General features: G+C 46.9%; 1 protein-coding gene across 1 annotated transcript in view; it reads right to left on the reverse strand.

Moving 5' to 3' along the window:
- LOC119450321 (histone-lysine N-methyltransferase SETDB1-like) overlaps positions 1–23510 on the reverse strand; it is a 119197-nt gene that overhangs the window by 31680 nt on the left and 64007 nt on the right. Inside the window, 5 exon segments of the mRNA XM_049665796.1 lie at positions 180–304; positions 507–577; positions 1920–1981; positions 7154–7226; positions 12802–13124. Coding sequence (XP_049521753.1) covers positions 180–304; positions 507–577; positions 1920–1981; positions 7154–7226; positions 12802–13066 — 596 coding nt within the window. The 5' untranslated portion in view covers positions 13067–13124.

Consider the following 23510-nt stretch of genomic DNA (forward strand, 5'->3'; position numbering starts at 1 on the left):
GGTGACAACAGGCATAACACGCTTGTGAAGTTGGCACGGCCACATGGACCCTTGATTCCCACACATTCCGAAGCAACTGAGCAGGCATACTAAATGATACAGAAGGCTACGGTACAGCACATGCAGGTCACGTCACAGTAAAAGCCTCTATACACACAAATTAATGATCAAGGACATACTTGCGAACAATTGGACCCTCTGGAGGTAGGTTGTGGGGTGCTGGTGTGTACTTGCCAACAGGACCAACAGAAATTATCTCATCCGAACTAGTGGGAGTCCTAGATGTGGTAGCAGAATTCCTTGGCTAGAATTAAATATAGAATGAGGGCATGTCACGATGATGCTGGATGGGAAAGTCTCACAATACACACGAGAACAAGTTAGGCACACAATCAATTGAGACACTATATTAAGCTGGACTTGCTGCCATACCTTGACTATGCCTGACTATACACAATGGCCAAAAAGAATTTCACTCCATTGTCAAATGATAACACCATCCTCACCGAATGAGTTGTCAAAGATGGAGCTGGCCTCCTGGGAGACGTGGCGTCTGGCTTCTTGAAGCTGCGGTCAGCTAAGAAGTAAAGAAAAACTCATCTAAGACATTGTTACCGCTAATTTAAAACACTCTCGAGAACAAAAAACTAAAAGTATTTTGAGACAGTGCAGGTGAGGCTACAGCAGGCAGTTTGAATTTAAATAAATTAGTCTGATGCATGCACTAAAGGTTTGACTGCGTTTCCTTGGTTCAGGATACTCAATATGCAGCCACAAATTGAAAATCGCATCAAGAAATCCATCAATGCAGAATGATGAAATGACAGGGCTAACCGGTTAGCGGTCTACATCACTAACAGCACACTCAAATGCACTAGGAAAACAAACAGGACATGTGCCCAGTATGTCTCTCTTTCATCCCATCGTCCGCACTGTTCGCCATGTTGGATGGACACCAGCCAACTAGGTCAATTTCATACTCTCCTGTAGTACAATTCGTAGCACACAGCATTACATGGCTGCAATAATGTTAAAACACTTAACATGCTGCAACATTGCAAATGCTATGTCAATAACCAACAAAATGATGGTGGAACATACACTTTATAACAGCCACTTTATAACAGCCATTATTTGCATAAATGTAGCAGGAGATGGAAGTTCTGGCCTTCCAACACAATATGACATAAATTGTATAGTATCTATCATTTCAAAGTTAACTTAAGGCCATGCCTCAGAGAAGACATGTACAAAACGTGACCTCTAATTTAATCGTCATTTACAGTCTTGCTTAAATAAAGTATACTGTGCTAGCTGAACCTAAACATATTTATTTATTTATTCAAAGATACCTTACAGGCCCCTAGAGGCATTGTGTAAGGGGGGAGAGTACAATAAAGAATTATTACTTATACAATAGTTAATACATATGTGAATACATATGCAAAACATATAGGGTGAGAAATGTGCTGATACTAATACAGTGTTACAATATGACCTAGGAAACAAACCGAATGCTTTGGACGCGACAGCTCATTTAACAATAAGATATCACACAGTAAAACATAGTCAACAGAATTACAGAGCAGGCGCGACACAATTAGGCTATAACAGAACAGTATGAAGGCGTAGTTGCACATTAATAACGGGAAAGGCAATGACAAAGAATTATATGTCAGGTTATGTAGAGTTATTTGAAAAATGCGTTGTTAGAAGAAGCCGGAAATTTTCTTGGTCACTTTCATAAACTATGATGTCAGGAAGTTCGTTCCAAAGACGAATGGCTCTAGGAAGAGCGGAGTAGTTAAATGAATTAGTCCTTCCGTAGATGCGCATGAAATTGAACCGATTGTACAACCGCTGTGACCTGTAATGAGGAGTTTCAAGAGGCATATGTTGCCTGAGGCAAGAGTGCTTACCATTGACAAACACATCAAAAAAGTGAAGTTCAGGAGGGGACAACATTGCTTTTTCTTCAAGACTGAAAAAAACAAAACCCATAAGAACATCGACACCTCATTTAAAATTAACATTTATTCACAAGCTCTGATACTTGTAGAGAGGATCACACACAGCTTTTTGATGGCTTACAGCTTATTGCAACAGCGCTGTCCCTAAATGTGATCTGAACCTTAGATTACCATCTTGAACTTGGTGCCAGCACGAAATCTGATTGTCTCCATCCTCTTTCCTTGTCCGTTGTGTTCTCTGATGCTGTTTGCCACTGAGAGCCATGATGATTAATAGCATATGCAATAATGAATGCTTGCAGCTTGAATCTCCTTCAGCACTGTTATTCGGGCAAGCTGTACATTTTCGTTGTTGCTGATTAAGGTGAACAAACTCAAAAGAAAATGCAGCCAGAATGCCATTACATTTCTATGTAATGGCATTTGTATGTAATGTTCCCCTTTAATGGCACATCACTGTCAATCTGAAGTTAGGCTTTACATAGACCATTTTGCTGTTTGGGAGCTGAGACCTTAAACAGGTTCCGGTATTGCCCACAGAAATAGCCCACTAAATTTAACAGGTAAGACAATAAGCCAGTGTCGTACGCCAGAAAAGAAGCTAGGACAATTTCAGCACTTTTATAGCTAATCACAATTTCACAAATCTTGTTGCAAGTTACAAAAAAATTACCTATTTGCTCTTCAGGCATGTTGCACATCAACTTAATTTGAATATGTAAAAAGTGATGTCTCGTACATTGAACCAATTTAAAAATATAGTTGCTTTTCTAGCATAGTAAATTGACAGGACACACCACCAGTCCTTGGGGCACAGGCTCACTACTGCTCTGGCATTCGCAACAACATCTATACACTGCTTGCCTGGCATGTCTGATATAAAATAAGCACAGCCCAATGCACTGCTTTCATGTCACTTCAAGAACATGGGGAAGAACTCAACACATACATACTATCATTGTCACCAGAGGGTCCAGAAGTGTATTTTGAGTGTGAGGACATGAGCTGAGGCTCATTTTACCTCCACAATCTTTTTTTCCTTGTTTCTTTTAAAGTGTAAAACCAAGGTTCAATTTACCACAGTAGAGAATGGTCGGCTCTTAGGCTAGCGGGGCAGTGACCCTCTGCAATGGAACTTGTGGGGGCACTCGCCGTTCACAGCTTGCCCTTCACAGTAGCATAGTCTCGCCTAATGCCACGGACTATTTAATGGACATATCAGCATGATGCAAGTGTACAAACTTGTTCACTACTAGTGTCTTGAACACAATATCACCCAAAGTGCCGTCATATCAACTGCTACAGCACTGATTTGCTTATTGCGAACTTTTAAAGCACACACTCGTAAATTTGTATCCCAATTTAGAAATTTATAAAGTGTGCTGGCGTCCAAAAAAAAAAAAATAATTGGGACAGAAGCACCAAAGCACTCTCTTTATGTACTATAGACTGGTTTCATCCAGCGCCACCGCGCTCTGGCAACGCTGTGCGCCGGCATCCGGCGCCCTTAGGAAACTTCCAGTAGCCATTCCTTTTGCTCGTTTTTGGTGGTATTTATTCGCTCGCGCGCTCGTCCTGCGCATAATCTGTGTTATTTTTCGGGTATATCGATATAAGTGCGACTTGTGGCATTCAGCGTGTTGCGTGACGGCAAGTAGCTCTTGGAGCATCGACTGTTTTCACTACGTTTACTCGTCAACGGTGTTTTCAAATCGGGGAGCCTACCAAGAGCTCCCAGATTTGCTCTGCTCACTTCATCCAAGGTACGTTTCTACTGTGGAGTAGCCGGACTGCTATAATGCTGAATAATAAAAGCGCTACTGCATGATTGTTCTGGCCGTATGTCGTTTAACTCACGCGAGAGCAGCTCGACTCTCGCCCCGAGTTTGCCCGCTCGTCCAGTTTCTTGCCTCGGCATGGATCGCCATGCTACGAACATGAGTTAGAATTATTGTTTAGCGGGTGCCATGCTGCCGCCGTTTTATTTTAATGTTTTTCGTATCTGGGGCACAAGTGCACTTCTGCAGCTTTACTACCCTAGATACATGTGCGCATTGGTTTGTCATGTTTAACATCCCAAAGCGACTCGGGCTATGACGGACACCGCAGTGGAGGGCTCCAGATAATTTTGACCACCTGTGGTTCTTTAACGTGCACTGACATCGCACAGTACGCAGACCTCTAGCATTTCGCCTCGATCGAAATGCGACAGCCGGGGCCCAAACGGCATCCTTTCGGGTCAGCGACCGGGCACCGTAACCACTGAGCCACCGCGGCGGCATGTGAGCATTCGTATCGGTATCGCAGAGCAGAATCGCAGAAAAGTTAGCGATTTCCGTGCATGCATGTGGGAAGTTTCGCGACTAAAAGCATTTACAAATTTACGGAGGCCAATTATGGATTGCAATCTCGTGCTCAACACTACAGGTTTCATTTTGTTAGAAGTCTGGTAAATTCGTGAGCATTTAAGTTAGTCGCATTTCAGTCGACCTAGGCTTCTTGCACTAAATTACTTTTGAGAATGTACAGTTATTTGTGAATGCATATTGAAAACAGAAACAAGGCATATGACGCAGAAAACATGTGCATGTACTGCATGCACAGCTTACCACTTCATCCTCCATCTTGCAGCAATAAAAGTTCCATTGCGAAATGCAAGAACGCCCGTGTGCTTGTGTTGTAGGGCACATTAACGAACCCCAGGTGGTCAAAATTAATCCGGAACCCTCCACTACAGCGAGCCTCATAATCAGAACTGGTTTTGGCACGTAAAACCCCAGAAAGAAGAAAAAAGTGCTATTAAAGTTTTTCTAGTTTTCGGCAGTCCCATTACCTGCCTTGAAGACAACAGTCTGCATTCATTGCATGTCCTCACTAAGATGCTCCGCTTGTTGCTCCGGGGTTGTAACTGAGGGAAGGTGTTTGGAGTCTGGCGAAAACGAAAATTGCACGACATCATCGTCCGGCGGATCGGGCAGCTCTCTGCCTCTAAACATCAGCTTTTGGCGATACTGATCTTTTGCTTCGGTGCTAAGCGCCTTAAAGTAGTCGCTCGTCATATCGACAATATTCACGATGTAGAATCAGCTCATTACAGATTCCACCAAGCAGTGCAAACATTGACACGCCGGCCTCACGTCGCGCATGCCTTCAAACAACATAGCCGGAAGTGCTTCTAGCTCTCCTGCCGGAAGTTCCGATGGGGCAACCAATCATCGGCAAGCGAGGTTTGTTTGTAAACACTGAAACCGTCTATACTTGTCAACCATTCACTCTGGCATTAACTTCTGCAACCTTATGCTACTTCCAAATCTGCAATCTTACTGCCAAGTACCAAAGACACATGAGTGAGTGCAACCAGGGGCTTTTGACAGGAGCCTAATAAGTGTCGAAGGTATTCATCAACATGAGAGCTATAGGCCTTTTCCTTACCAGCTTTGTAAAGTAAGCCTGAGCTTATTTAAGTGTGTTAGTGACACAATGGGTAACACAAGCACTTTTATATTAAGTGCTTCTGCTGTCTGGCGTAATCGTGGCTCGTACGCTAGCCCGATAAATACTCACAGCCCCGGCAGGAGAGGGCCACACAATTAACTCAGGAACTGTCTCAATCTTGCTAATGCAGAAGCACAGAGATTGGAAGTTTAAAAGCTCATCAGTGTGAAGCAAGTGCCCAACATGCTAGCTCCAGTGTTGCAGGAAACTAGCTGTTTTTGTCAGCTCCACAGTCCTAAATGTCAGACACAGAGCATTCCTTCCAGTGGTCGTCAGTCAAAACAATATGACGAACATCATTACAGCACGAAAAACTGCTCAGCCTAACAAGATTGCCTGCTCATTTTTAATGTTGTCGTCATTGGTGTCGGGCCAATGCCACGACGCGGCTGTACCAGCCAGAGTTGGCGTGCAAATAGAAAAGTGTAAGCAGTTTTGCTAAAAGTGCAAAGCATTGAAAGCTAGACTGCAACGCCAGAGAACCAGCACTCGTGGTGGTTCTTCTTGAATTTTTTTATTTCGCTTTCTTCCTCAAGACACACTGTTGAAACAGTGCACCATGCCAGGGTTTTGCCCACTTCCTCTTCATGCTTCTGATTGCAGCAGCCTTCTCATTCTTTCTTGTCAACAGACATTTTTCCACACAGCCCAATTAAAATGCAATTTTTTTGCCAGAGAGGTGCTTGGACAGCACAATTGTGAGACTTGACAAGGCATTATTTCTAGCTTTGTAACATGGCATACAAAGACGCAGTTTTTGTAACACAACTTGACTCTGTGGTAGTGGTGATGAATTGATGATGATGCTTGCGGCCGCATCTCTTTGAAGGAGGAGATTAACAGTGTAATGCAGGGCGGCCAAAAAGTAAATCAAGAAAAAAAAAAAGAAAGAAATTCAAAAGAGTTGAAATCCTTCTAAAATACAAAGAGGTGGCTAGAACATTGGTGGAGAGAACAAGCCCTGCGGTGGCCATAGTCTGAAAAAACGTAAAGTCTACAGCAAATCTTTAGTGCCCATGGTCAAATCTTGAGGTAGAGTGGAATTTTTTTTTTTTTTTTTCAACCTGCACCTTATACTCATTATGTGCACAGTCCATTCATCAGTTTGGGTCTGGAGAGAGCTCATTGAAGCTAAAGCTGTATAAACGCAATGCTTGTCCATCAAGTGTCGCTGCATTTTCTGGTGTTGCTCTAGTAACATGATGGCCACTTATGCTCTTGGCAATCCAAAGGAAAATTGGTCACAAGTGATTATTTCTATGTGACATGCTGAAGCTACACAGCTGCATACCAGACCGTTGGATCGCCGACTGATTGTAAAAGCAGACACGCAGCACGAAACATTCACCCCAGCATCCCTTTATCCTCTGAAGTGTTTTGGATGAACTCAGCTTGTCAACAAGGTCCTGCTTAATTTTGCACTGGACAAGCTCAGCTCATTAATGGCAAAAATCCTGTTGGATGAACTCAGCACGTCCACAGCATGTCCAAAACGTGAAGCAAATTGGTTGAAGAAGCTTTAGAAGGGTTTTCGATGGACTGAAGTTTGAAAATAAGCCATGACAAAAAAAAAAAAAGCAGAATAAGTGCACTTTTGGTCAAAATAAATAAACACTTAAGGGGTTAATTCACCCACACACACCAATATCGCAGTGACAGAATGGCAGGATCACACTTGGGCATTATACCTTTTTTTTTCCTTTAACTTCTGCAGGTCGCGCTCCATCTTGTCGAATGCAATGTCTACGTGAATGAAGTCACCTAGATGGAAAGAATAAAACATGCGCCCATTACTGGCAATAACAGAATGTGGATTCAAGCGAGGGCATTAGACAGACTACTGCAGTAAAGAAATACATAATGTAGTAATGGTTAACGGTGGTAAATTACTTCATTATTACACTCCCCGGTCGACAGTAGGACATTTAGAAGTGGACTCTTGCATTTCTTAACAAAACTACAGCTTTGTTCAGCTTCCACAAAAGTGAGATATATGCAAATGTCATACCTACCAACCTGTGAACTTTAAAATTCATAAAATCCCACTGGCCAAAAGGTGTGAAGGTTAGGTGCCCTTAGCACACACCTTTTCTGGGATACATAATAGCTTCATTGTGGATGATTTAACTTTAGATACACCACTCAAGTAGCAACAATCTTGGCACATCAAATAGTGACACACCTTTCCTGGGATACATAATAACTTCATTGTGGATGATATGATTTAACTTTAGATACACCACGCAAGTAGCAACAATCTCACATCAAATAGCGACAAGCAACACATTGCTTTTAGATCACAGCGACTGCTTCAGGAACTTGTCTGTATAAGCTTGCTCAAGGCAAATAAAACAAATACCCCTGTATTTGTGTGTGTGTGTCACGTGTGTATGTGTGTGTGTAACAAAACGTGATGAAATGTATCCCGATTTTTTTTTAAATTGACCATATGATCAGTGGCGATGGGAGAGACACCTAAGAGGAAGGTTTAGCTCGGATGCTCCTATCTAAATACATGTAAAAGGAGAATTCGTTTTTCTCAGCAACCACTGCATCAATTTTGACGAGGTTTGTTGCATTTAAAAGAAAAACTTAAAATCTGGTGACTGTTGGTTTCTTATTTTTGATTTAGATCATCAATTATTTTAATTAAAAATTGGCATGAATCGCAAATTTTCAGAAAACGAAACTATCAAGTTTACAACTCTGGAAGTAATGAAAAATGGCATCACAATTCTGTGCATATAATAGTACATCTAAAGCGGACAAATTTTAATATGTTACACATGAATTTAAACAAATCTAATAATATGTAAATACAGCTTTTGCATCACAACATAACAATACCCTTGTAGAAAAAATAACAAATTCACACAAGATATAAATTGATGTATCGAATTTGGCTTTGAATGGTCTAATGGATGCCGTTTACAGAACCACGACATCTCTTCTTGATGCAGAGATATTAATTTGTAACTTCGTGCTATTTTTTCCGAACTTTTGAATTTTTGAAAATTCTTGTTAAATAATTCAGGCCCTAAATCGAAATTCCACTTCCAACCGTCACTAGAATTTAACTTTCTCTCTCAAATGCAACAAATTTAATTAAAATCGGTCTAGGGGTTATCTCAGAAAAGCGTTTCTGTGTTTTACATGTATTTGAATAGGCCGCGTCGCAGTTGGGCACGAGCTACTAAAGCTTCCTCTTTATGGTGCAGGACATTTGTGACAGCGTATTGCCACACATACAGCCTTAAAGGATGTGTAAGCACATACAAGATTTATGATAAATATTGTTACGCCAACAAAAGGCGTTTATTCATAAGCCAAGCAGAGTGAGTCGCGACGGCCTTGATCAGCTGAGTGCAGATTGATATTCAGCTAGCTAGCCGCACGTCGTCCTCTTCCTCCACCCTTCTTGGATGCCCCACATACTGTTGAGGCGTAAACCCAGAACGCATGTAAGAGTGTCACATTTCCCTCCACGCAGAAGAAGCCCACTGGGCAAATCAAACAGGTTGTCTAGAGATAAAGGGCTTCAAACGGGCGACATGCAAAAGTTCAGTCTTTGCTGACCGACGGCCATATGATGTGAGGCGTGCTATGCAGTAGGTCAATTCACTGATACGATCAGTAATAACATAGGGTCCAACATAGTGGGCCAGCAGTTTTTCACATAAACCACTTTTTCTTGTTGGTTTCCACAGCCACACTAAGTCACCGGGGTCATGCATCACGTGTCGGCGTCGGCGGTCGTAGCGTTCCTTCGAGCGTTCTTGGGAAACAAGAGTGCGTAAAGAAGCAAGTCGTCGGGCCTCTTCAGCAAGAGAGACGGTCTCAGATATACAAAGATTATCGTGGCTTGAAAACGGCAAGATAGTGCCTAGCGTGTAATGAGGCGGACGAGCGTATAGAAGAAAGAAGGGACTGGAGCCCGTAGTTTCGTGCCGTGAGGTATTAAATGCATAAGTAATGAAAGGTAGCACGCTGTCCCAGTTCTTATGATCTGACGCAGCATACATGGACAGCATGTTAGTAAGCGTTCTGTTGGTGCGTTCCGTCAGGCCATTTGTTTGGGGATGATACGGCGTGGAATATCGAAAATCCGAAGCACATAGACGAAGCATCTCTTCGACCACGTCTGCAGTGAACTGCCGTCCACGATCGCTGATGATGACTCTGGGAGGCCCGTGTCGGAGAATGAGGAAACGCAGCAGGAAAATACACACTTCGGTTGCAGTAGCCGATGGTATAGCAGCTGTCTCACAGTAGCGCGTCAAGTGATCGGCACACACAACAATACAGCGATTCCCATCAGATGACTGCGGGAAAAGGACCGAGAAGGTCAATGCCGACTTGCTCGAACGGAGTGCTTGGGGGTGGCACTGGATGTAGTCGGGAAGGAGGACGCTTGTGGTGTTGATGCTCGTTGCAGCTAGACACGTACTGGTCGGTCGTCTGACGCAGTTTAGGCCAGTAGAACCTTTCTTGTACACCGGTAGAGTGTTCGCACAGATCCCAAATGACCAGACGTAGGGTCGTCATGCATAGCGCGCAAGATGGATACACGGAGGCTCTCCGGGACCACCAGGAGATATCGTGGGCCTGTAGTATAATAGTTCTTTTTGTACAGAACCCCATCACGAACACAGAAACGAGAGGATGGTGCCAATTTCCTTGCGGCAACGAGCAGTGGCTCTAAAGTTCTGTCTTTTTGTTGCTCGATCTTGAAGGTATGAATATCACAAAATCCTGGCTCCAGTGATGCGATATAGCGATCAAAGTTGTCCGCGTCGCAGTCCGTCGTTGGAAGCGGCATGCGCGAGAGGCAGTCAACGTCGGCGTGCCGTCGGCCGCTTTTATAAAAAACGGTAAAATCATACTCCTGTAAGCGAAGTGTCCAACGTGCAAGCCGGCCTGATGGATCACAGAGGTTAACCAGCCAGCATAAAGAATGATGGTCTGTCACCACAGTGAAGAGGCGCCCATGCAGGTAACACTGGAAGCGTTGTACTGCGAAAATCACTGCACGGCATTCTTGCTCTGCGACTGTGTAGTTGCGCTCAGACTTGCTTAAGGAGTGACTCGCAAAGGTGACGACGTGTTCTTTGGTGTCGACGCGTTGAATAAGGACTGCACCGATGCCAATACCGCTAGCGTCCGTATGAACTTCTGTGGGAGCCGCATGGTCGAAGTGTCGGAGAATGGGATGGGAGTCATGGGACGTCAGACGAAACTTCAGCTCACGAAAACTGGCTTCACATTCAGGGGTCCATTCGAAGGGAACACCCTTTTGGAGGAGGCATGTCATTGGATACGCGATGTTGGCAAACCCATGAATAAACCGGTGGAAGTATGAGCAAAGGCCCAGGAAACTGCATAGCTCTGTTACAGAGCGAGGTTGTTTGAAGGCTTCAACAGCAGCAGTCTTCACTAGATCGGGTCGTATGCCGTCCTTGTCCACTAGATGGCCCAGAACCAGCGTTTGGCACTCTCCAAAATGGCATTTCTTCAAGTTGAGCACCAAGCCCGCTTTTTCCAAGCAGTCTAACACAAGGTCGAGACAGGCGTTGTGCTCACTGAACGTGCGCCCGAAAATCACTACATCGTCTAGATAGCACATGCACACTTCCCACTTCAGACCACGCAGGATGTTGTCCATGAAGCGCTCGAAAGTCGCAGGCGCATTACATAGCCCCCCAAACGGCATCACATTAAATTCAAAAAGTCCGTCTGGTGTTACAAATGCCATTTTCTCCTTGTCTGCCTTGTGCACAGGAATCTACCAGTACCCCGACCTCAAGTCAACAGACGAAAAGTAAGATGCTGATGAAAGGCAGTCGATGGCATCATGAATACGTGGAAGTGGATACACGTCCTTTTTGGTGATGGTGTTGAGGCGACGGTAGTCAACACAAAATCGCCATGTACCATCTTTCTTTTTAACTAGGATCACTGGCGCTGCCCACAGACTACAAGATTCTTGGATAACATTCTTATTTAGCATTTCGCGGACTTGATCGTTGATCACCTTGCGTTCTGACGGTGAGACTCTGTATGGCTTCTGTCGCAGTGGTTGGGCAGATCCCGTATCTATGCGATGGTGTATCCGAGAAGGGGGAAACGATGGTGGCCCCTGTTGCTGTGAAAAGTCAAGCAGTCCGGCGTGTTTTACCAGAATATTCGCCACTTCTTGACGCAGGTTAGTGCCGAGTGACTTGTTCACCATAGTTAGAATGGAAGAGTCCGCTGCAGGGCATGCTATAACGAAATGGCGTTCATCCGAAGAATCAGGGGCTTCTGTAAGAATGGCGAGTGACAGCACTTGATCTTCATGGTAGGTGGCAAGTTTCAGACCCTGTGGTAGTATTGCAGGTTCACTGGAACAGTTTACGGTCCATAAGCCTGTGCGTCCGTGAACAACTGACAGCATGCAATACGGTATCAGCACATTTATCTTGATGCAGCTCAGATGAATGGGCTCCACGGTAGCGTCAAACGTTCCGTCGGTGGTAGGGAAACAGGTGACTGAAACACACGCTGCACATAACGGAGGCACTACTGCATCACTGGATACACAAAGCACACTTTCGTGATTCGGTGGGCCTTCCGTAAACGCAGCCGAAAAGCTCGTATCTACACTAATTTCTCCCATTCTGCAGTCGACAGTGGCACCACACAGTTTCAAAAAATCAAGGCCCAGGATTATGTAATGCGTAGAAGAGGCAGAACTGCGAACTCTGCGTTAAATATTTGACCCACCCAAGATAACGTCCACATTGCAAACCCCGACAGGATGTAACAACTCCCCACTCACTCCACGAAACGTATCAGCACGGTCCCAGTGAAACATCACTTTTCGTCCGAGGAGGCCCTCTTCCTCCAAGAGGGGTGGAGGAAGAAGACGACGTGCGGCTAGCTAGCTGAATCTTGATCAGCTGAGTGCAGAACGAGAGTCATCTAGCTAGCCCACACACCGTCTTCTTCCTCCACCCCTCTTGGATGCCCCACATCCTGTTGAGGCGTAAACCCAGAACGCACATTAAGAGTGTCACAATATTGTTGTCTGGCAACATTACACCCTCAAGAGTGCACAATAAGGCTTGCTACACAGCCGCCAGGTGCTTAAAAAAAATGGGTGCCGAAAAACAAACAATAAGAGTTCCCTACTTAGTAATGTACTGTTAGCTACAAATAACACCAGACCTACAGCCAGCTTTACATATAAGCCTTGCATATCTGTGTATTTGGCCACTCTTGAGAGACTCTCTTGCATTCCTACTCATTAGAGTATTGTGATGGAAAGGGGGGCAAGCAGACAGAATGGCACACTCACGCTCTAGTTTGTCGATGTTGCACAGGCCATTGGAGAATTTTCGGACCTCCTCCTTCCAAACGTCCTCCTTGAACATCTGCTCAACATTAAGTGCGCTCACAACACTATCAATGGTGCCCAGGATGTCGCAGTCACACACAAAGTACTGCTCATTGTCGTCCAAGCGCATGCGCTTAGCCTCAGGGAGTCCATCACCATTGATGTCCTCAGCACGGTGGCCACCAGCCACCTCCTTCTCCTCGCAGTTCTGCATGGCAAGTGTCATGCTGCCGCCACAGCAGCTTGTTCTTGCCAGCACCTCAACGGTGTTATGAAGACTCTTCCTGCACCAAGAAAGACAGAAAAAGTCATGGTGAGAAAAAAAAAATACAGATCCCATGTGCTGCGAGAATTGATGCCCCACAAAGCGTATTACAGGTCTTAAAGCGTAATGGTACAATCGCCTTGCGGGACGCAAGGTGACAATATTTAGGAGATTTAGCACGCATCAACGGCCTACGCACAATCGAAGCAGGTAATATACAACTGTCCCTGTAAATAATAGTGTACACAAATGCCACATACAAGGAAAGACGTTGAGTGTCGCTGCACTGTGAAAAGTAATTCACGGGAACGGGATAACACAGCAGAGCAGCATATAATGAAAAAAAAAAAAAAAACGTCAGTAGAACATCACAAAAAATCCATCTGATAAACACCATCAAGAATGTTAGTAGAACACAGGGGAGGGCAGACAACAATCAACACCTTGCACGTTAGCTCGATCGCAGAATGAGGCAGATGGCCCCGACTTAAATGTGGCAGTGACCTCAGTAGGTGCTGAAGCTACGCAGCTAGAGTACACTCTTTAAACAAATTCGTCAGCCATTCCACTCTGTGAAAGTGGTTGACCAGCGCAGCTGTATACAATCACCGTAGGTTATATTTAGAGAGACACTTTATATATTTTGACCCCTTTAGCAGCGATCCCATGGGCGCTGCCATGTATTATCATGTGGCGACGCGTCCATTGCTTGCCTCAGCTGCCTCCGTTGCCTTTGTGTTTACAATAGGTGTACATGGTGCCCTGTGCGGCTCAAGAAATCTTTTTTGGGAGATATCGTAGATCCTGACTGGGTGGACGACACGAATCTTTGGCCACAGCTTCAGAGGACATGTAAAAGGGCTTTCGGAGCTCATTAAGAGAGAGAGAGAAAAGTCATAAGAGAAAGGCAGGGAGGTTAACCAGGCTGAGCCCGGTAGGCTACCCTGCACTGGGGAAGGGGGAGAAGGGATCGAAAGAGGAGAAGGAAGAGAGAAGTTCACAGTTCACACCTTGCACATTTACAGTCAAGCGTTCATCGCTAAGTTTCGTCACAGGCGGTCGTACAGGCTTGTGCACTTCAAAAAGCGCAGCAGCGCCTTTGTAGCCCTGTACATAGAAGACGCACGAGGCCACGGGCCCAAGATCTTCTCCTCCGTAAAAGGCCTGGCTTTTGGTGCCTATATGGATCTTCTCCTATATATAGCAGCCTATATGGTGCTTGTGTTTTCCAAGCTATCCAAACTTTCCACTTATGAATTGAATTGGGATCAGCGTGTATTGCTCTTCCTTCTTTATTTGGCAAATGCTTTGAAGCAGCGGCTTGTCACATTTTTGAATCAGTGAAGTTTGTCTGTGCGGTCACTATCTGAATGTTTTCTGCCTAATCACTCGCGGGTGTGCTCAGTTGCAATAGATTTGTTTTTGCTGCACACAAGGCTTCGAACGTAGCCATTCTGTACTTTCTAATATCTTGTAATAGTAACTCGGTTACTCCTGTGAACCGTCACAAAATGTTCAGCTTCGACCATTCGTGTACTGACGGTGTAGTCCCTTTCACCCATGCTTTGGCGCACTGAGTCAAGTGTGCGCCCATTCACATATTCTTAATACATTGGCGATAGAGTGTGCGTAAGATTGCATGCAGTTTGGGTAGATGTGTGTAGATAACATGCACGCAACTTACTATGCCAGGAAGCGGCGCTACTCCCTTTGTCATTGTTCTACGAGCGATACTCACTCTTGCCGACGTTCGGGGTTGAAGTCAATTCTTTGGAGGTTAGCGAAACAACGCTCACAGATAAGTGGAATTGTTTGTTTTTTTTTTTATCAACGAGGAAAGTCGTGCATCGGGAGCAACACAGGCTCTCCATATGCAGCAACGGTCCGTGAACTTGGTCCCACCTATTTATTTCATTCCTTAATATGCCAGTCACTATTTTTGCAGCCAACTACTGCACACGTCTACAGTCCACCGCTCCACATTTTGCAGCGGGAATAGAGTACACTGTGTGAGCGGAAGCCCAGCTGCATTTCCGACAGTTGATTGCACAGAAACAGGACAAAAGCAGTAATGGTTTCGCATTCGTGCGTTTTCATTGAGGCAACGTGTGGCGAAAGCGCCATCTCATTTCTCAAGAATAATGCTCCGCAAGAAGGGTCAATATAACATAGTTTTCTCTCTTGACATCTCTTTTTTTTTTCGTAACACACGTGACGATGTCTTTATGGTCACTTTGATATCCGGCCATAGGCTCTGCGACTACACTAGACACTAGAAACGACACTGGTGAGGTCGTTATCAAGCCACAGTCTGTCGCACAAGCTGCAGCTCGAGCCGAAATGACAATCAAGAAAGTCTCTTTGGAAACTGGCGTATGCGCCCTTGAAATCTTCCCAGTTTGCACCTTGGCACCGAAGGTGCTTTGCGGCATTCTCCGACTCACGATATGCATTGTTGGTTCTCGCTCGTCGCTTACGTGAGCAGTGGCATGAGCGTGTTCGCGCGGTTGCGTCACGGTGGCACCAACCTTTTCCCCTTGGTTACCTTATCGGGCCGCACACTATGTCATACATTCACAGACACACATCATTTTAGGCACAGGTAGCCATTAAACCGAGCTCCAAAGCAAGCAGCGATATGCGTTTGCTTTTGTTGTTGGCCCTTTCACGTTCACTTTTTAGGGGAGATATTTGGGGGAGAGGTTTTCCACACAGACGGTTACTTTTTCTGTGCGGACGCCATAGAAATCCATTATCCTACCCATAGACAGTTTAGCTGTAAAGGTTTGCACCCTTTGAGGCTTATCTTGTCACAAAATAATAATCGTCATCTGCATTGCTTGTGTTTCCTTTCTTAAAAAGTCTGCACTTGCTACTTTCCTGTCAAGAATGCTATGTCACGCGGACGACGCGCATGCTGTTCATGGCCGGGAAGTACCGAGCGTGCAGCGTTAAGGAAAGGCGCGCAAGATATATGACGATTACTGTTGCAGGACAAGATAAGCCATAAAGGGTGCAAACTTTTTATTGCGAAAGCATTTATATGGACACTCCAGGCGGATTTCTGTCGTCGGCATCGCCGTGAGGTTCCGTATAAAGTCCACGGTCGATAATCGTCGCCGCGCGCCGTATGCTGATGTGCGAGTGTGAGTCGGCGATCACAGCTCACGCGCCCACACAAGAGAGGGAAGCTGACAGAAAACGCGCGTCTTCTGTGTGCGAAAGGCCGTGGGGAATGGGAGGGAGGACGGGGCGTCGTTGTTCGCCCACAGCAACTGTGCATTTCGCGACCGCGCGCATTGGGAACCGCCGATCGCGGCTCACTCTCGCACGCGCAGGGGGGGGGGGGGGGGGGGAGTTGACGCCGGCACCAACTGCGTCCTTGGCACAGTCGCGCGCACCTTATCTTGAAAGCAATCTGAGGCGGATCATACCTTTATGCGTGCGGTGTTCTCGTCGCTCAGTTTGCATTGAAGCGATACACAGCACGGTCACTTCGCTTGCTGCTGTTGCCACGCTTCCTGACGGCAGCGTTTTGACAGCGAGTGTCCGCGGTCAGCGAGTGTGATGTGTTCATGTTTGCCAATGCGCGCTGACACCATGCTTGTTAATTTCGTTAGTAACCCAATATTTACAACTTTACACGGCCGATAGAACTACTATTCTTACTTCGTATATATGTCTACTAATTTGCTATCGCAATCGATGCGTCTTGACTGAATTATTCCTCAGAAGTTTTGAGAATTGCAGCGCGCAAACAAAAGTAATAAGATATTTTATTCGCAAAGCGTGCCTATTGTAAGTATTCCCAGTCTATTAAAAAGTGCAAAACAATATTCGTGCTCACAATCTCGAAGCCACGGTGCTGCTCTTTCCAGGCAGCGCCGTGGCGCATGTGCGACGCAACTAAAGGCCTACATTGCGTGTTAAAAACTTTCCACGTTTTGGCACCACCCGCGTACGTTGTATCCTCATGTAGTCGCACCTGCACGTAGAGTTACCGCTGTCCGTGATTGGCTCTTCGAGCGAGACTTCCAATCGATCGAGTGTGGAGTTTAAGGGGCTAGATAGCAGACAGTAGCAGCACATACTAAAGTGGGTGACGTAGGATAAGCATGCTTTAATCGCATTAAAATTGGCAGTTACACCCGAAGGGCGAAGCATTCTCAGCGATAGAAGCAATACTTTTCATCGCGTTGCGTTTGAACTCCTCGGACGATGTTCTAACCATACGTGGTTAATGTGGGTGCTACACGTTGGTACGACGCAGTACGCAAGGCAGCTGCTGCTGGGCAGAACGAACAGCGCCCTGGCAGCTAACAGGCGTCTCACAACGCTGATGTTATGAGGAGCGTCGTCAGTGGCGTGCATTGCAGCCGTCGCACCTCGATAGTGCACGAGGTGAGTCTGGAGGCACTAGTCTGACGCGCTCGGTACACTGTGGTCAGACGGGAAACCGTTAGTGTCGGTCAACGCCCAGTGGAACGCCAGCTGGAACGCTATCCTCCTAGCCATCGAGCAGATTGGGTGGTGCGCTGACTGCGTGCACTCCGCCGCTTCTGCAGCCAAACGCACCTCTAGAATGCGCGCGAGCGACGCAGGCGCCGTCGATAGCGGGACAGCCTGACAACGCCGACGACGGCAGAGCGTCCGTATGTATAATTGCTATAACTTCTTTTTAGGGGCGAAGCTCCTTAGGGTGTGGGTCGTTCCCTCCTCTGTAGTAGTAGTAGTAGTAGTAGTAGTAGTAGTAGTAGTAGTAGTAGTAGTAGTAGTAGTAGTAGTATGTAGCCACCTCTAGTTTATGAATTGCTCAATAGATGGCGTTGTGTGTCCGTACGCGAAAGAGACGCCGCATGTAGTTTTATGAAGTGTTCACTAGAAGTCCGTAGCTCTGGTTGGTATGGAGACCGCTATGTATGTATGTATGTATACGCATATATACATATATATGTATAGTATAACCAGAAGCCGACTTCCACTTCCGGTTCCGCTTCCGGTTCCGGAAGCCAGCTTCCGGCTTCCGGAGAACGCTTCCGGCGTTTTTCTCTCTCGTCCGTAGCTAGGTGCGCTGCGGTGCACAAGGGCGTTCGCTCCCGACGCGCGCTCTCTTTCTTTCTCGTCCGTAGCTAGGGGCGCTGCGGTGCACAAGGGCGTTCATTCCCGACGCGCGCTCTCTTTCTCGTCCGTAGCTAGGGGCGCTGCATTTCACAAGGGCGTTCGTTCCCGATGTGCGCTCTCTTTCTCTCTCGTTCCCGATGCGCGCTCTCTTTATCTCTCGTCCGTAGCTGTGGTTTACCCCGAATGATCCCCCGGTGCTTCGCCCACTGATCATCATTCACTTCGTGGATATGCTGTGATTTTTTTTCTTTTTGCTAGAGCTAGCATCTGTCAGAAACACCTTGCCAGAATCAATGCCGTCAATGCTATTCTGAGCCAGGCCAGCCTTGATGAGCCCCTGGTAACGCTCAAGCATTGCTTTAGACACCAGGTGCTTTTCAATAGTCTGCTTTTCCTCGTAAACCTGAAGCCTCTGCTCAGCAATTGGCTGATTCACAACTCGGTGTTGCGCTGCTAAGCACGAGGTCGCGGGATCAAATCCCGGCCGCGGTGGCCGCATTTCTATGGGGGCGAAATGCAAAAAAAAAGCCCGAGTCCCGCGCAATGGGGGCACGTTAAAGATCCCCTGGTGGTCAAAATTATTCCGGAGAATTATTTACCCACTACGCCTTCTAATCAAATCACGTTTTTATTATATGCGAAGCAGCTTATGGTCGGGGCTATGTCACTCCCTCCCTCCATCCATCCGCCGTGCGTCCACACCCGCTCTGCGCATCCTCCTCCCCCTCCTCCTCTCGGCATTCCTCCTCTCCTCTCCGGATTGCGCAACGAATGGCAACACCTGCGGCTCCGCGCGCGATAATGCGAAGCAGCTTAGGTTAGAGGCGCGACGGAAGGCGCTGCATACTCCGCTGGGGGGCGCCACAACGCGCAGAACTCTCTCGAGTGAAGCCGAACAGGACGGTCGTGGCCGAGTGGAGCTCAGTGCAGCAGGAGTAGCATACCAATGAACAAGTTCAATTTTTGTTTATTTTTATTTGGTTGATAGAAGTGTTAGGGTACCCGAGCTATCTATATATATTCTTTTTCATGCTTTTTTAGTTTCTTGGTTAGTTTGGTAGGACGTTAGTAGGTAGCGAATAGTTCTATTTTTTTATTTTTTTTGGAAGCGGGTTGTGGCGCACGTGTGTCATGGTGAAAGCAGTGTAAAGCGGCAGTTTTAAACCGCGTTAGGGAAGCTAGCGGAGGTAGCCGGATAGCGAGTTTGCCGTACGGCTTACCGTGGAGCTTTGTTCAGGTATTTTGGTGGGCTTTCTCGTTAGGTGGTCGGGTGGACAATGGTGCGGCAGGCTAGGAAGGACAGGGGGGATGACGAGCTGGTGCAGTGCGAGGAGTGCAAACGTTGGTGTTATTTGGACGAGACGCACTTCGCCAGTTTAGCCGACGCTGAGGAGGCTAGCTTCGCGTGCAGGTCGTGTGAAGGATTTAAGGGGGCTGTGCGGCGGATGGAAGGGGAATGGGCAGCCAGTGTGGAAGAGCTCAAAGGGAAGCTGAAGGTGGAGCGAGAGCGGCGAATTGAGCTCGAAACTCGGATCGGCGAGTTGGTTCACAGGGAGGGGGCCGAGGCCGTCCTGGTAAAGCGAATAGCTGGCGAGCTACAAGAAGAACGGGAAAAGCGGGCCGTGCTGGAAGAGCGGGTGGAGGCGCTAATGGCACATGCGGCGCGTAATCCCGGGTCAGCTCAGGCGGACGGCGGGGACAGCGCGGAGACTCAGGCAGAGGCATGCCATGAGAGCAGGGAGGGACGCCTAGGGGCCGTTGAACAGCAGGCGAAAGCCGGCGGCAACACGGCGGTTCCACAACTCTACAGCGAGGTAGTGCGGCAGGCTTCGGGTGGGAAGGGACGAACGGCAGAGAGCACATCGTCACGTGTCAGTGGCGCACGGCGGGTGGAGAACCAGCCAGCGCGAACTGAAGGACGACAATCGCAGGCGGGAGGCAAACGCGTAGAGCGAAGGGTCCTAGTGGTGGGGGACTCCAACGTAGCTAGGGTTGAGGAGGGCGTCCTTACAACAGTGAAGGCAGACGGGCGGGTGAGGGTGGAGGCCCAGTCAGGGAAGTGCATGGTTGACGCAATGGCAAAAGCTCAGAAGGTGGTATCGGACAACCTGGAGCATGAACATCTGGTCGTTATCCATGCTGGTCTCAACGATGTGCTGAAGGGAAGGAGCCAGAACCTAAACAGACAGTTAGAGGTTGGGTTGCGTAAACTCAGAGAAATTACTGCGAATGTGCATGTGACCATATGCACAATCCCACAGGTCCGGGGCCAGGCTAGCGGGATGGAACGGAGTGTGCTTGAGGCTGACCGGGTCATTAGAGTTCTGAGCCGACCACTTGGGTACGGCATAATGGAGGTAAACCGGGAAGTGTACGAGTCTGGCTCCCACCCTTTTGCACAGGATGGCATTCACTACAGTGGTGCCACGGGCAGGAGGGTAGGTAGGTAGTAGGATAGGGCGCCAAGCTACGGCTTTTTTGGGGGGACCCAGAGCCCTAAGACCACCAGTGTAGACGAAGACGCACCCAGAGAGGCCCCAAGATTCAAGAAACGTAGAATCGGTAGCAGAAGAAATAGACGTAAGCACCAGAGGCAAGGTCATTCTGACATAGGGTACATTAACATGCAAGGTGGCAGGAATAGGTTGAAGTGGGAGGAGATAGACGAGCAACTAAGGCAGGAAAAGCTGATGGTATACGGGTTTGTGGAGACACATCTTAGGGACATGGAGCAACCTCCCTGTAATCCAGACTATGGATGGGAATATTGCAATAGAACAGAGGGCAGTAGAAAAGGGGGTGGAATTGGTGAATTCATTCATGAAAGTATGAATTGGCAAAGGGTCAAACAGGAATGCAAGGAGCATTTATGGCTAAAAGGGAAAGTTGCAGGGGAGCAGACACTCCTTGGCTTTGTATACCTGTGGACAGGAGCAAATGCCAAAGAGGAAAACAAAAAATGCTGGAATGCATATCAAGTGACATTAATGAGCTAGGAGAAGGGTGCGAGATTATTATACTAGGAGATATGAACGCACACATAGAAGACATGGACGGGTACACAGACTCAACAGGCAACATGATGCTGGATATGTGTGAAATGCATGACTTAGTTGTATGCAACAGTACTGAGAAGTGTGAAGGGCACATAACATGGGAGGTAGGGAGCCTGCAGTCGACGATAGATTATGCACTAATGTCACATAGGATGCACGATAGGCTAAATGTAATGAGCATAGATGAATATGGCTCCAGAAGTCTAGGTAGTGATCACAAACGTATTAAGGTGAGTTTTAGAAGGGAAATGAAAGTAGGTAGGAGGCAAGATGAACAACCAGGTGGAATATTTTACTCGGAAAAGCAGCTTGAAATAGCAACCCAGCAAATTGAGGAAGTAATTTCAGAGGATACAAAAACAGAATGGACATATGCAAATTTAACAGGACTATTTGAGCTAGAGCTTACTAAGGTACGAGTCAGGACAAAAGGGAACAGAAGACGTAAACCCAAGAGCTGGTGGGATGAGGAGGTTAAGAAGGCCATAGAGAAACGTCAGGAAGCATCCAGGGAACACAGATATTCAAAGCAGAGGGGTGAACCAGAAGCTGATGTAGGCAGAAAATCGAATAACTTCTTAAACTGTAGAAGGGAAGCATCCAATTTGATCAATGAGAAGATCAGAAGAAAGGGGAGCCAATGGTTGTCAGAAGTAAACAAAAAGGATAGAAAAGCAGCAAAGAAATTTTGGAAACATCTCAACTCCTTGAGTAATAAGACTAGCCTAGAGCAGAGGTTTATAGTTACAGCTCAAGGTGTTCGACTAGAGGGAGATGAGGCAATGGAGCATATAAGAACAATGATGACAGAAAAATTTAAAGAACGAAACATAGCATGTGCTCAATCAGGTGAGGATAGACTAGTCAGTGCAGTGGCTCCACTGGCACAAAGCGAGTGGGAAAGGGCAGAGAAGAAGGTTCCTAGTAGCACGTCGACAGGTCCTGATGGCATCCCAATTATGTTGATAAAGACATTGGGCCCAAAATCTAAGGAAGCATTAAGAGAGGCAGTGAGCAAAATGATAATGGACGGTAAAGCCCCCGACGGGTGGAGACTGAGCAGGATGAGCATGATATATAAGGGAAAGGGGGACAAAGCCGACATAAACAACTACCGTCCCATAACAGTGACGTCAGTGGTTTACAGGGTGGTGATGCAGATTATAAAGGACAGACTGCAGGCATGGGTGGAGAGCGAGGAGGTGCTGGGGAACCACAAAATGGCTTCCGGAAACAAAGAAGGTTAGAAGATAATCTGTTCTCATTGACACAGTGTATTGAAATAGCAGAAAAGGAACACAGGCCCCTATGGCTTGCATTTCTGGATATCAAGGGAGCCTATGACAGTGTAATCCAAAAGGATTTGTGGGACATACTGGGCACTCTAGATGTGGAAGATGGAGTAAGAAATCTTTTAAAAGATATCTATAAAAGTAACAAGGTGCTTATAAAATGGGAAAACAAGGTATCTGGGCCTATAGAGATACAGCAGGGGCTTAGGCAGGGGTGCCCTCTGTCACCTCTGTTGCTCATGCTGTATGCAAGACCCCTCCTAAACTTGCTGCCGGTCCCTTGCAGCCTTTACCATGCCCCGCTCGAGCGTTCGACCGCGTCGGCGTTGACCTATACGGTCCGCTTCCCAGCACTCCCAGCGGCAACCGCTGGGTTATTGTTGCTATCGACCACCTTACGCGGTACGCTGAAACTTCAGCCCTGTCATCTGCCACGGCAAAAGACGTTGCTCGTTTTATCCTTCAGAACCTGGTATTACGGCATGGAGCACCTCGAGAATTACTGAGCGACCGCGGTCGCGTTTTCCTCTCTGACGCCATTACAGCGTTGCTAAAGGAGTGTCGCATCATTCACCGCACTACCACGGCATACCATCCCCAAACTAATGGCATGACAGAGCGTTTTAATCGCACCCTTGGCGACATGTTGGCCATGTATGTTTCCTCTGACCACTCGAATTGGGATCGGATTCTGCCTTTCGTAACGTACGCATATAATACTGCAACGCAAAGCACCACTGGATTTTCACCTTTCTTTCTTCTTTACGGACACGAACCTTCCTGCACAATGGACACAATTCTACCCTACCGGCCGGATGCTTCGGAGTCGACGACTGTTTCACGAGCGGCTGCATACGCGGAAGAATGTCGCCAGCTCGCTCGCTCGTTCACATCCCAGGACCAGTGGCGCCAAAAGCATCGCCACGACACGTCCAC

Source organism: Dermacentor silvarum, chromosome 4 (genome assembly GCF_013339745.2).
Source record: "Dermacentor silvarum isolate Dsil-2018 chromosome 4, BIME_Dsil_1.4, whole genome shotgun sequence".
Lineage (NCBI taxonomy): Eukaryota > Metazoa > Arthropoda > Arachnida > Ixodida > Ixodidae > Dermacentor > Dermacentor silvarum.